The 13,100-nt window shown below is 46.6% G+C and overlaps 2 protein-coding genes across 2 annotated transcripts in view; both read right to left on the reverse strand.

The window, feature by feature from the left end:
• Window positions 1-2,536: 2,536 nt before the first annotated feature.
• LOC140556707 (phospholipase A and acyltransferase 4-like) lies at window positions 2,537-9,036 on the reverse strand. Its single transcript, XM_072680750.1, has 4 exons — window positions 9,019-9,036; window positions 8,309-8,429; window positions 2,962-3,260; window positions 2,537-2,617 (listed from the first exon to the last, which is right to left on the reverse strand). The coding sequence occupies exons 1-4, from the start codon at window positions 9,034-9,036 to the stop codon at window positions 2,537-2,539; spliced, it is 519 nt and encodes a 172-aa protein (XP_072536851.1).
• Window positions 9,037-10,471: 1,435 nt separating this feature from the next.
• Window positions 10,472-13,100, reverse strand: part of bgna (biglycan a) — a 13,035-nt gene continuing 10,406 nt past the window's right edge. Inside the window, exons 7-8 of the mRNA XM_072680751.1 lie at window positions 12,794-12,932; window positions 10,472-12,129 (exon numbers count right to left, since the gene is read on the reverse strand). Of these exons, the coding sequence (XP_072536852.1) occupies window positions 11,932-12,129; window positions 12,794-12,932 (337 nt within the window). The 3' untranslated portion in view covers window positions 10,472-11,931. The remainder of the gene's footprint in view (window positions 12,130-12,793; window positions 12,933-13,100) is intronic.

Below are 13,100 nucleotides of genomic sequence, written 5' to 3' on the forward strand. Positions count from 1 at the left end.
TAATACCAGGAGGCACTATATACTAATATGATATATTAGTGCAGGTTTGGGAGGTTAGTACCCCTCCGAAATGTTAACATACTAACCCATACAACATACTATTGTACTAAGAGGAAGTGATGAAGTGTTGCTATGCCGACATATATCTTTCTGCAAGTTCTGCTGTTGCCATTGCTCCTGCACTTGCATCATTATTCAATATTTTCCCTAATAATTTTAACAGCTTCTTCTCCCTTCCTTTTTGGTCTGCACTGCGTTGTGAAACAACAGTGTCCATCATAACCACACTCAAAAAACGTCCGGTTCTGAATATGTATCTTTGATATTTGAGTAAACACAACTTTGACACTTTAGTCTACACTAGCTACCTACTATAACACAATTGGGACGAGGCTAACTGAAAGACAGAGCAGGGAAGAGTCGACTAACTGAGAACAGGGGAAACCCTCCTCAGACCGTTCCTCGACTCTCAGATCTGAGGCTTTATCCTCTAAACAGGAGGATCTGAGCCTCAGTTAGCTGGAGCACGGCCTGTGCTGTGGGGCTTAGCCTGCTAGCTCACTTATCTGAGCCTAGAGAACCGACCACGAGTCCAAACCCAGTAGAACCGGCCTCTCATCCCTCCTTTACTCTTCCTCCCAACACCAGTCTCTCGACTCCTCTCTCAGACTCAGAGGTTTTCTGGTCAGCGCTTGTTGGGGTCAGCGGTTAGTCAGCAGCAGCTGCTCTGGGCTCTGAAGACTAGCTTAGCGAGAGGCTACAGATCCAAAACCACAGATCCAAAACCACAGGACCAAAACCACAGATCCAAAACCACAGGACCAAAACCACAGGACCAAAACCAAAGATCCAAAACCACAGGACCAAAACCACAGATCCAAAACCACAGATCCAAAACCACAGGACCAAAACCACAGATCCAAAACCACAGGACCAAAACCACAGGACCAAAACCACAGATCCAAAACCACAGGACCAAAACCACAGATCCAAAACCACAGATCCAAAACCACAGATCCAAAACCACAGGACCAAAACCACAGGACCAAAACCAAAGATCCAAAAGCACAGGACCAAAACCACAGATCCAAAACCACAGATCCAAAACCACAGGACCAAAACCACAGGACCAAAACCACAGATCCAAAACCACAGATCCAAAACCACAGGACCAAAACCACAGATCCAAAACCACAGATCCAAAACCACAGGACCAAAACCACAGATCCAAAACCACAGGACCAAAACCACAGATCCAAAACCACAGGACCAAAACCACAGATCCAAAACCCCAGCAGCCGCTCGAGCCGTTCTGGTCTAGACGTTTAGAAGTGGGGTTTCGGTCAGACAGGCTGTTCTCCTGCTAGCTAAGCTAATGCTAACAGCGTCTCTCTCCTGATTCAGGGCAGGTGAACAGGTGTAATGGTCAGATTGACGCTTTAACATTTATTGATTGGTGGATTTTAAGCTGTGCAGTGTTCACTTTATCACCCTGAGAGCAAACTGACCGCTGTGATTGGTCTTTTTCAGATTTAAAATAAGGCGGGGTGAGATTGGACGGAAGCCCATTATGAAAAAAGTGGATACTTAAATCTCCAAACAAACCCATCCTCTTCTAACCTGCAGTAAAGTCGGCTGTTTATTCTCAGCATTACTGACTGTGAAACAGGCCCTGACGCTTAAAAAGGTCTCAAAAGGCCCCGTTTGTGCATTTTAATGAATTACTGCTTATTTATATTATAATAAACAGAGATGCAGTTCTGTAATACAGTCTCAGCAACCTTTCCGTCAAACTCAGGTCTTTTGAAACAAGTTGATTACTATCCAAACCCACCAGTGCAGCTACACGAGTCTTCTGAGTTTTATATGGATGATGGTGATGATGATGATAATGATGGTGATGATGATGAAGGTAAAATAGTGAATAGAGAATCTGAACTAATGCAGTTCTCTTTAGGGACTACTTTCTGTAGCTGCACTACACCCTGCAGCATGTATCCCTCCACCATTTTAATGATCTGATTTTAAAAGCAGGTTCTAGAGCCTAACTCTTCTCAGAACTCTGGTAGAACAGTGTCTCAGGCATCAGGCAGCTTCTTCATCACCATTAGGTGAAGAACTTTCTGTGAGGAGCTTTTATTAGAGCTTCAGACGTCTGCTTCCCTTCACCTCCACTGTAGAACCACAGCTCTGACTGGAGGGGATTATCTAGAACCTCCACTGTAGAACTCCAGCTCTGACTGGGGGAGCTTATCTAGAACCTCCACTGTAGAACAGCTCTGACTGGGGGAGCTTATCTAGAACCCAGCGTATCACACTTACCAAACCCACCAAACCTCCACTCTGAGTGAGTTTGTTCACGTCTTAGCTGTTTAAGGATGTTCACATTTTGAAAAAGGCTGTAAACTAGTTCTGGGTCCAGGCAGAATCTCCACAGATTATAATTAAGAAATCATTATTTATTTATTTTACAAATGAACCATGTACAGATATCGGCAGATTGACAGATGCTTTGATCTGAGAGTATTAGCTCTGTTTATGTGTAATATTTAGCCACAATGTCTTCAAACGCTTTGGTCGCCTCTTCGCATTCCTTGTTTTTGGTCCTCCCTGGGATCTGAAAACACAGAGAGAGAGAGTGGTAAAACAGTAGGGTTTTACTGGTTCCAGTAGAACATGCTTTAGACTATCTTCTCATGTTCCCAGAATTCACTCCTGTATTAATTGAATCTCCTCTTGGTGGCGTAATAGAGCACAGTTTTAAAGCAGATCAATAGCTACAGTGAGGGCTAGCCAGACTAAAGCACAGCCTCCAAGCATGGTGGAGGTAGTTTCATCAACAGCTCACAGTGAGAGCTAGCCAGACTAAAGCACAGCTTCCAAACATGGTTTAAACATGATTTAACAGAACGGGGGGCATTGTTACTGGAGTGTGGGCCGACCTGAAGCTCCGGCACTCACCTGGTTACACACTGCTTTCCCGTACCGCATGAACGTAGCGAAGTGTTCGCAGTTCAGGGAGAAGAGTTTGTAATGGAGCTCCTTGTCCAGCAGAGCATCGCGGCGACTCCTTATCTCCTCCGCGGTGGACGCCTTGAGAGCGTGCCGGTTGTTGCATACTAAGACGTGTGCCCCCTTGGGGACGGTGACCTCCGACACCGGCTGCCGGCGGATTTTGGTCTCTCCGAGGAGAAGGTCCCCACAGACAGGGAACACAGTCTGGAGGTAGCCTCGGAACGTGTTCATCAGTTGGGTCTCATCTGGGAGGCGTGAAAAAGAACACCTGAGCAGACAGCGGTAACTTGAAAAAGTGGATATCCCAGCCAGCATGCTGATGTGGGGCTCACCAGAGTAGAACATGGGCTAGGTGGGTTCCTGGGTGGGTTGGTACATGTGTTTTTATGGGGACCGAGTTTGGCTTCTTAAATGGGCCCCATTGTTACAGCCCATCTTAATCTCACATGAGTCCCATCCAGGCCCCATTTGCAGCATACAGCCCAGATGGGGCCCATGCTATCTCCTCCAGGTCCAATCTCTAACCCTGGTGAGCATCCATATGTTTGGCCAACGTAGAACCCGAGGACAAAATGTTCTGGTTCCCGGTCAGGCTTCTCATACAAACCCTACATGGACATGTTAGCTGGGATGGCTTTAATATCTGACCTGAAATTATCCAAAAGAACCTTGATAAGTTGTAACCTTTAAACTATTAATGATCAAAGTGTGAATTTCCGAGGGGATAATTCTTTGATTGTGTTGTTGTGTATAACTACTGAAACTTTCTCATAAATAGGCATATTATTATAATAATTGTTATAATAAAACATCTATAAGATCACCCTTTAAGATCACCCTCATGCTGGCTAGGCGAGACAAGGGAACACTGAAAAAACAAACAAACCAAAACGTGGCAGCAAAGTACAGGGTCCAAACCAGAAACAGAAAACAAACTTGGGACAACTGAAATGGGGCTAAACCGTGAAGACTACCTGAGGCTGGAAAGTAGCCAGGGAGCAAAGCGAGACGGGGAAAATCAAACGGAGGGAAGAAGACTAGAACACAAAGAAACAGAAGAAACTAACAAAACTAAACCTCACCCCAAAACTGCGCTCGTCAAGCGCTAATAAACTTACACGACTAGAATACGAGGGAACCGGACGCCGAATCCCACCGGCGACCAACCGGTGAACAAGAAAGCGAACTCCCTCTGAACATGAAGTGGCTCTTCTAGAGCGTATACTATCGAGCACCATAGATTCTCCTAGAAATCTCAAGATATGAAGCCAACCATCCAGCTTGGCGTCGCAAGAGTAATTCTCGGCAAAGAGACCATAGTGTTTGCTCCCCTTGTACCCCAGCTCTCAGGTGAACCAAATCAGAACTGATAACAGGAATGAACACCACATGAACCTGAACAGAAAACATGGCGTCTTACACCAACGGCTGTCAACATAAGTCCTTTGTGACAAACAAGAGGAACAGAAAGTCCATGAACATTGAAATTAACCAAACATCAACTTAAAAGTTCCAAGGAGCCTGCGGACCACGGACCGAAATCGCCCCTGGGGGGGGGTGGGGGCACGGCGCCGCTGGGCTGACAGTACTCCCCCCCCCCGAGGCGGCTGGCTGGGTCCCCCGACGGGGACGCCCCGGTCGCCGGCCAGACGCCTGAGAACCCGGATTGTCCAAGAGCGGACCCTGCCGGTCTGGCGAGACGGGCCGTGGCGCCCGTTGACTAGAGAGCCCCTCACGGGCGGGGGCACATGATTTCCTGGGGCGCCCACGAGGCCTGGGAGCCAGCTTACCCAGGCAGCATTTGTGGAATTCCTGGACCAACGCCGGGTCCAGGACGTTGCTAGCCGGTTCCCAGGAGCATTCCTCCGGACCATACCCATCCCAGTCCAGTAGATATTGAAGTTGGCCCCCGCGCCGTCGGGAGTCCAGTACTCGCCGGACCGTGTAAGCAGGGGTCCCCTCAACTTCTACAGGCTCCAGCGGCGTGTCCGTCGGGGTGGCCTCATCCAGGGGCCCGGGCACCACAGACTTTAGCTGCGACACATGGAAAACAGGATGAATACGTGAGTGCGGGGGTAAACAAACCTTAACAGAAACATCATTGACATGTTTTACCACCTCGAATGGACCCATGTACTTAGCTGCCAGCTTCTGCGACGGGAGACCAGTCCGGAAGTCCCGTGGGGAGACCCTGTCATACGCACCGGGAGATCGCGTATGGGTCTCCACCCGGGACTTCCGGACTGGTCTTTCGATCGGTCTGAGTCTTGTAGCGCCGCAGGAAGGTCTGGATATGCTGATGGGTTTTGGTCCAGGTGGCTTCGCTGCTGCACATCCATGCATCCACTGCTGGCACCCGGGTCTCCGCGGCAGTCCAAGGGGCCAGTGGAGGTTGGTATCCTAAAATACACTGATAGGGGGTGAGGCCTGTGGTCGCGCACCTCAGCGAGTTCTGGGCCATCTCGGCCCAAACCAGATACCGCGACCAGTCGCTGGGGAAGTCGTGACAGTAGAGCCATAAAAACGTCCCCAGTTCCCGGTTAGTGCGCTCGCACTGGCCATTGGTGCTCACAGAACGCCCCCCATACCCAGGATGTGAACTGGGCCCCCCGGTTTGATACTATGTCCTCCGGGATCCTGAAATTCTGACGATGGGATCCCGAAATTCTGACGCTCCACGATGTCAGCCCTCAGGAAGCTCCCCTCCGCACCGCAGTCGATCAACGCTGCAACACACACAGACTGGCACTGGTAGGACACTATTACCGGCAACGTGATCGACCATGACACAAGCCCCTGAACGGGCAGACTCACCGCATTAGCGCGAGGAGCCCCCTCCCCGCGCCCATCGGTGTTTGGGCGGGAAGCCATCAAGAGTCTCCTCCGGCAGTCCCTGCGAAGATGCCCTGCATCCCGCAGTAGAAACACAGCCCCTCTCTGGTCCGTCGGCTGCGCTCCTCAGGGGCCAGGTGGCCGATACCCACCTCCATGGGCTCCCTCTCGTGCGTGATAGGCGAGGCAGAAGCCGCCGCTCCCGCTGAACTGGAGAGTAATGCGCTCCCTGGTAACCCTTGGCTGGCCTGCCTCTTGGGACAGGCGACCGATCCCCCAGCTCCGTGGGGTCTGGGGTGAGTGGGGCGACCTATGAGCTGGTCCAGCCGGATCGCGAGCGTGATGAAGTCGTCCAGCTCCAACGTCTGGCCCCGACAGGCCAGCTCCCGCTGCAGACCGGGGTTCAACCCGTTGCGAAACAGGGCCAGTAAGGCTGGCTGATTCCATCCGCTCCCTGCCGCCAGAGTGCGGAACTCGAGGCAGTATTGAGCAGCTGACCTGGTGCCCTGCTCCATCCGCAGCACCAGGTCGCCCTTGGTGAGCCCCTCTTGGGGGTGTAGAAACACCGCCTTAAAATGTTTAAGGTAGTTCAAGAGGGATCCTTCGCTAAGCTCCGTCCAGGTGGCAGTGGCCCAATCCAGAGCCTTCCCTGCGAGCCGGGATACTATAAAGGCGATCTTCGCCTGGTCAGTGCCGGTCGGAGAGTTCTTAAAGAAGACCTCACACTGAAGCAAGAACCCCTCGCAAAGTTCCGGATTGCCACTGTACGTATCGGGTTTGCCAACCGGATACGCTCTATGGGGTGTGTAGACGGGACTGGGAGAGCTAGCAGGCTCCAACGAAGTCTTTACCAGATTCGTGAGCCCCTGAACGTCACCCACTAGTTGGGTGACTTGATGCTGCTGGCCCACCTGTTGCTGCGCCAGGTGGCCGACAGTCTCTGACACGCTCTGCAGAGTGTGTTGCTGCTGCCCCAAGAGCTGACCTTGGGTGCGAACAGCGTGATCCGAGGCTTCCATCCCCGCTGTTCAGAGGGTGTCGGCAGAGAATTCTGTCATGCTGGCTAGGCGAGACAAGGGAACACTTGCAGGCACAGTGCAATGCAAGATAACGTTTTAATGAAAAAACAAACAAAACAAAACAAAACGTGGCAGCAAAGTACAGGATCCAAAACAGAAACAGAAACCAGGGCTAAACCGTGAAGACTACCTGAGGCTGGAAAGTAGCCAGGGAGCAAAGCGAGACGGGGAAAATCAAACGGAGGGAAGAAGACTAGAACATAAAGAAACAGAAGAAACTAACAAAACAAAACCTCACCCCAAAACTGCGCTCGTCAAGCGCTAATAAACTTACACGACTAGAATACGAGGGAACCGGATGCCGAATCCCACCGGCGACCAACCGGTGAACCAGAAAGCGAACTCCCTCTGAACATGAAGTGGCTCTTCTAGAGCGTATACTATTGAGCACCATAGATTCTCCTAGAAATCTCAAGATATGAAGCCAACCATCCAGCTTGGCGTCGCAAGAGTAATTCTCGGCAAAGAGACCATAGTGTTTGCTCCCCTTGTACCCCAGCTCTCAGGTGAACCAAATCAGAACTGATAACAGGAATGAACACCACATGAACCTGAACAGAAAACATGGCGTCTTACACCAACGGCTGTCAACATAAGTCCTTTGTGACAAACAAGAGGAACAGAAAGTCCATGAACATTGAAATTAACCAAACATCAACTTAAAAGTTCCAAGGAGCCTGCGGACCACGGACCGAAACCGTCCCCCGGGGGGGCGAGGCGCCGCTGGGCTGACACACTCTTTAAAATCACTCTTTAAAATTACTCTTTAAAATCACTCTTTAAGATTACTCTTTAAAATCACCCTTTAAAATCACTGTTTAAGATCACTCTTTAAGATCAGTCTTTAAGATGACTCTTTAAAATCACCCTTTAAAATCACTCTTTAAGATCACTCTTTAAGATTACTCTTTAAAATCACTCTTTAAGATCACCCTTTAAGATCAGTCTTTAAGATCAGTCTTTAAGATCACTCTTTAAGATTACTCTTTAAAATCAGTCTTTAAGATCACTCTTTAAGATCACTCTTTAAAATTACTCTTTAAAATCAGTCTTTAAGATCACTCTTTAAGATCACTCTTTAAGATTACTCTTTAAAATCACTCTTTAAGATCACCCTTTAAGATCAGTCTTTAAGATCACTCTTTAAGATCAGTCTTTAAGATTACTCTTTCACATCACTCTTTAAGACCTGTGTGTTATATGAAAGATAATATTAAAGACACAGGCCTTAATATGAGAACAATTTGAACTGAGTCTAGATTAGATTGGTTATTATCCTCATATCTTGCTGAGATGTATGTGTGTAATGCCTGATATGCTGAAAATATTGTTCTAATGAATTATAGTATTTTAATAGTAACTGATTTTAGCCTCCTTCTTACCTGCAACTCCAAAATGCATGACGTATCCGTCCTCATCGTACACGCCCCAGTGAGAGTAGCCAATGGGATAGGAGAATTCAATCAGGTCTCCAAACTGAGCGTTGGCTACAATCTCAGCAACCTGTCCGTCACACAGATCAGGTTTTTGAAACAAGTCTAACAACATTCACTAAACTTGGTTTACAACTAAAAACATCTGATAAACATCGGAAGACTGTTTACACCATTAGAGCTGAGCTCCTCACAGTAACCTGCGGAGTCTACAGGCTGCCTGACCATCACAGACTGGACCGTCTGCAGTGTAATTACTGTAATTACTGTAACTAGTGTAATTAGGCTCAGAGTTCTTATGCTTTGTGTTTATTCAAATTTGAATGAAATTTAAATAATCAAGATTTCTATTACAATTGAGCAGATTTGAAGAATTTCCTGTTCATTAGAAACAGCATCACCTCTACACAGTCTACACTTTCTAAAATTGTAATAATAAAAAAACATGAAATCAAAGTGCTGATAGCGAAATACAGGTAAACCCAGCCAGCCATGTTCTACAGCTGTGGGAATGTGTCTAATGAGCTCTAAGCTCTATTCTATATGTGTATGAATTCTATATTATATTCTATAGTCTGATTTTAGGCCTTTTTCACTTCTTTTTCTACACAGGTATTCTGATCTAGGTATTTTAACTGTAATGCTTAAAATGAACCTACCTGCTCTTTGTATTCCATTGCAGTTTATCCTCCGTCGCAACTGCGAGCGCACCTCAGGTGTGTTTAGAAAAGCATGGTGGGCGGGGCAAGTAAAAAAAAAATGTAGGTTGAATGGAGTTGAACCTGAAAGGTAAGACTGGACTAGAAACCCATTAAACCCCACCCCACATTAAACCCCACCTGAAGGGAGGAGGACTGGCAGGCGAATACTGAAACTGGCCGGTCGGCCTAAAGGAATGTCTTATTATGACAGAAGAGTCAGGAAAGTCCTTCAGTTCTAGCTCAACATTTATTACAAAATCTCAGTCAGTTGATGTGATTTCTTTATTGGTAAAGCTGGAGAGAGAGAGAGAGAGAGAGAGCTACAGAAGATACAGAAGCACTGAATCAGACAGACTGTAATCAGACAGGCTTCAATACAGTATCATAAAATCTGATGCACACAGGCCCAATGCCATTGGAGAACCACATTTGGTTCTTTTAACCTTGAGGAACCTTTTTAAACAATGAACTGCTCCCATGAAGAACCCTAAGCTGGTAAAGGACCTCATTTACATTAATTAAAAGTGCTTTAAGCCTATAAAAGGTTCTCCACAGCCACACATTTCTTGTGAAATATGGTTCTGTAGGGAACCAGGAGTGGTTCTTTCCATTGTATTGCTCAAAGAACCGTTTGTGGCACCTAGGGTACATGTATAAGCCATTATTTCTATTAATGCAGGATTCTTAAGATAAGCATTTTTAGCTCTCTTAAGAGTGAGGAACCTTAGTACACAATGAACTGGTTCCAAGAGGAACCCTTAAACTGTTACAGAAGTCAAAGTGCTTTAAACGTTTTAAAGGTGGCTCTGTGCTTTGCTCAAAGATCCACTGGTGGCACCTAGAGTATATGTATATGACCTTAAAAACCTATATTTTATTTATTTATTTATTTATTTATTTATTTATTTATGAGGGATCTTTATTTGCGTATGGTTCCTTGCGTATGGAACTCTTTTATGGTTTCTATTAAGTGTAAGGAACTTTTCTAAACAATAAAAAACATGAAAGGACAGAAAGAACCCTAAAACCAATAGAGAACATTTCTTTATGTGAATTAAATTAATCTTTGTAGAAGAGAATTAGAGTTCTAGACAATTACGCTCTGCATATGAGAACACCAGAACCAGAAACAGTGAAGTAGAATGAATTAAAAGCAATAAAAACAAACAGCAGAACCCCCTAGCACTAGCGATGCTCCCGACACTAGGAGGGTAAGAGCGTAACACACGTCTCCTGCACCAACATCGCTTAAAAGTGATGGGGGGAGACAGCGCCATCTACCCACCCGGGAGAGAGAGAGAGCACGGCTGATTGTGCTCTTTCAGACTCCGGACGCTGATGGCAAAGGGGTATAGCTCGGGACACAACCCCCCCCCCCCCCCCCCCCCCCTTTGATTTGGAGACGTGGCTTGCTTGGGGAACATTAGAGCTGGGCTGGCGGCAGTGAGGAGACACACAGGCTGGATTTGTGCTGAAAAGCTTTATCAAGTAACATCTGAGTGGAGAATCGATCCACGATCAGGCGTGAAGAATCCTTTCTCTCAGAGGAGTGTTCACATCGTTATAAACACTCCTTTCCCCAGGCATGCTTGTGTGTGTGTGTGTGTGTTTCTGAGTCTGTACATGTGTGTACAAAAATAATTGTGTTGCTTAAAAAAAGGAGCTTCAAGTGGTTCTTTGAACGAAACCTGAGAAGAACCAGGTTTGGTTCCATACAGAACCACGTTTATAGCAGAGGTGGTCGGATAGAGTGTGAAGAACCTTTATCATGGTTCTGTACATTGGTTCTTCTATGGTATCACTTAGAGCACCTTTATTTTGAAGAAAGAGTGTGTGTGTGTGTGTGTGTGTGTGTGTGAGTGAGTGTGTGTGTACTAGTATATGTGTATGTACCCAGTGGCGTAGCTACTAGGGGTTCAGGGGGACAATTTGGGCCTCCTAAAATTTCTACTGGGTTCCTCGTAGAGACTGAAAGCTAGATCCCATTTCATCATACCTCACAGATAGGCCTCCATCAGCGCTACTGCATATATAATATATATATATTAAATATTTGTTTAAATATATTAATATATGAATGTTGTCTTCTTCCTAACATCATTTATCTAAAATAGAATGAGTAGAAATGCAGTGGTGCGCTGCTCCAGGTGGGGATTTGAACCCTATTTGACCCACTTCTCTGCACCAAAGGTCAGAGAAAGCTATAAAAAAGAAAAAGGGGGGGGGGGGGGTCGGGGGTCTTTGCATTTGAGCCTATAGGCCGGTAGTTAACGCCACTGTGTACATCTGCCTGTGTGTGTCTATGTGTATGTGTGTGTGTGTGTGTGTGCATTTTATGCATGTGCATATATCTGCAAGTATATTTGTGTTTGTGTATCTTTGTGTGTGTGTGTGTGTGTGTGTGTTGGGACATTTAGCCAGAAGCTTAGGACCCCCCAGACTAAAAGAAGCCCCCACCAGCATGTAGATCTGCTGTACACTGATGAGGACATCACTGATTACCACAAACACCACTGCATAAATCGCCACGTTCCACTTAAACACACACTGTAATTAGTTTAATCTGTGTTTATTTAATTAGTTTAATTAATTATGAATTAATTTATACAGTAAATTTAGTTAAGATTCTATGATAGTTCATTACTGCTGCACTGAGAGTATTAGACCTTCTTTTCTGATTAAAATGATTAAACTTCAGATCTATATATAATGTCATTAGGGTGGGTGAGTGGGTGGGGGTCCCCAAGTAGGATGTCGTATAGGGGTCCCCAGATGTTTAGAAGTGGCCCTCTGAATGTATGTATGTGTGTGTGTGTGTGTGTGTGTGTGTGTGTGTGTGTGTGTGTGTGTGTGATGTGTGAGAAAGTGTTTTTATTTCTTGTGGTTTCCAAACTGCACAGCCATCCTCTCGCTGACGCAGCGGAACGTGGGGGGCTGGACCTCCCAGTAGTTGATCGGGTTTCCGAACAGACTGATTCCGTTGTAGAAAACTCGCTTCATTCCGAATCCCATCGGACAGAAGTCGTTCACCCCGACATTGGTGATGTTGTTGTAGTGCAGGTAGATCACCTACAGGAGAGACATCTTATCTTATACACTATATGGACAAAAGTATTGGGACACCTGCTCATTCAAGGGTATTAAAAGAGTTGATCCTGCTCTTACTGGAGTAACTGTCTCTACTGTCCAGGGAGAAAGGCTTTCTGACAGATTTTGGAGGAGGAGCATTGCTGTGACGATTTGATTGTATTCAGAAACAAGAGCATTAGTGAGGTCAGGATGTTGGATGATGATGATCACCACCCCACCTCATCATCCCCAACTGTATGGAGCTCCGCCACCATCATTCCAGAGAACACAGTTCCTCCACTGCTTCACAGCTCCTCAATTCTGGGGGGCTTTATACCCCTCTAGCCCACGCCTGGCATTAGGCAGCATGGAGCCAATAGGGTCATCAGTGATGATCTGCTCCAGAGAGTCCTATTCTATTGGCAGTACTTCTTCTCTACAGGGACTAGACAAGCTGTGTGTGTGCATCTGTGTCAGTAATGGGTGCAGCTTAAAGTAGTAGAATGCATTCTTTAGAAGGGGTGTCCACAAACATTTGGACATGTAGTGGTAGTGGATGGAAATGACAAACTGTGAAGTTCAAACACTGCTGTTCCTCCTTCTAAAGAACATCCAGCAGAACCAGAAGAGTAAGACACACACACACACACACGCATACACACACCTGCAGGTACTTCATATCAGGCAGTCCAGAAGGCACACGGGAGAGGCGGTTGTTATCCAGGTGGAGCTCTCTCAGGTTGGGCAGGTAAGACAAAGCACCGTCCTCAATGTGACGGATACGATTGAAACCAAGACCCAGCCTAATCAAACACACACACACACACACACACACACAGAGAGAGGGAGAGAGAGAGAGAGAGAGAGAGAGAGAGAGAGAGAGACAGATTGATTGGTTGATTGATTTAACCTGTATTTTCAGTGTTTATCCACTAGAGGGCGGCAAACTTGGCAAATCTGAGGTTCTTCTA

The sequence above is a fragment of the Salminus brasiliensis genome, chromosome 6 (genome assembly GCF_030463535.1).
Source record: "Salminus brasiliensis chromosome 6, fSalBra1.hap2, whole genome shotgun sequence".
In the NCBI taxonomy this organism is placed as follows: domain Eukaryota; kingdom Metazoa; phylum Chordata; class Actinopteri; order Characiformes; family Bryconidae; genus Salminus; species Salminus brasiliensis.

Excerpts from the sequence above, each read along its gene's own strand:
- LOC140556707 (XM_072680750.1), bottom strand. Across the intron at positions 3,261-8,308 it reads CATGCATTTTGGAGTTGCAG|ATGAGACCCAACTGATGAAC; the intron begins GTAAGAAGGAGG and ends CACGCCTCCCAG. Across the intron at positions 2,618-2,961 it reads GGAAAGCAGTGTGTAACCAG|ATCCCAGGGAGGACCAAAAA; the intron begins GTGAGTGCCGGA and ends CTGTGTTTTCAG.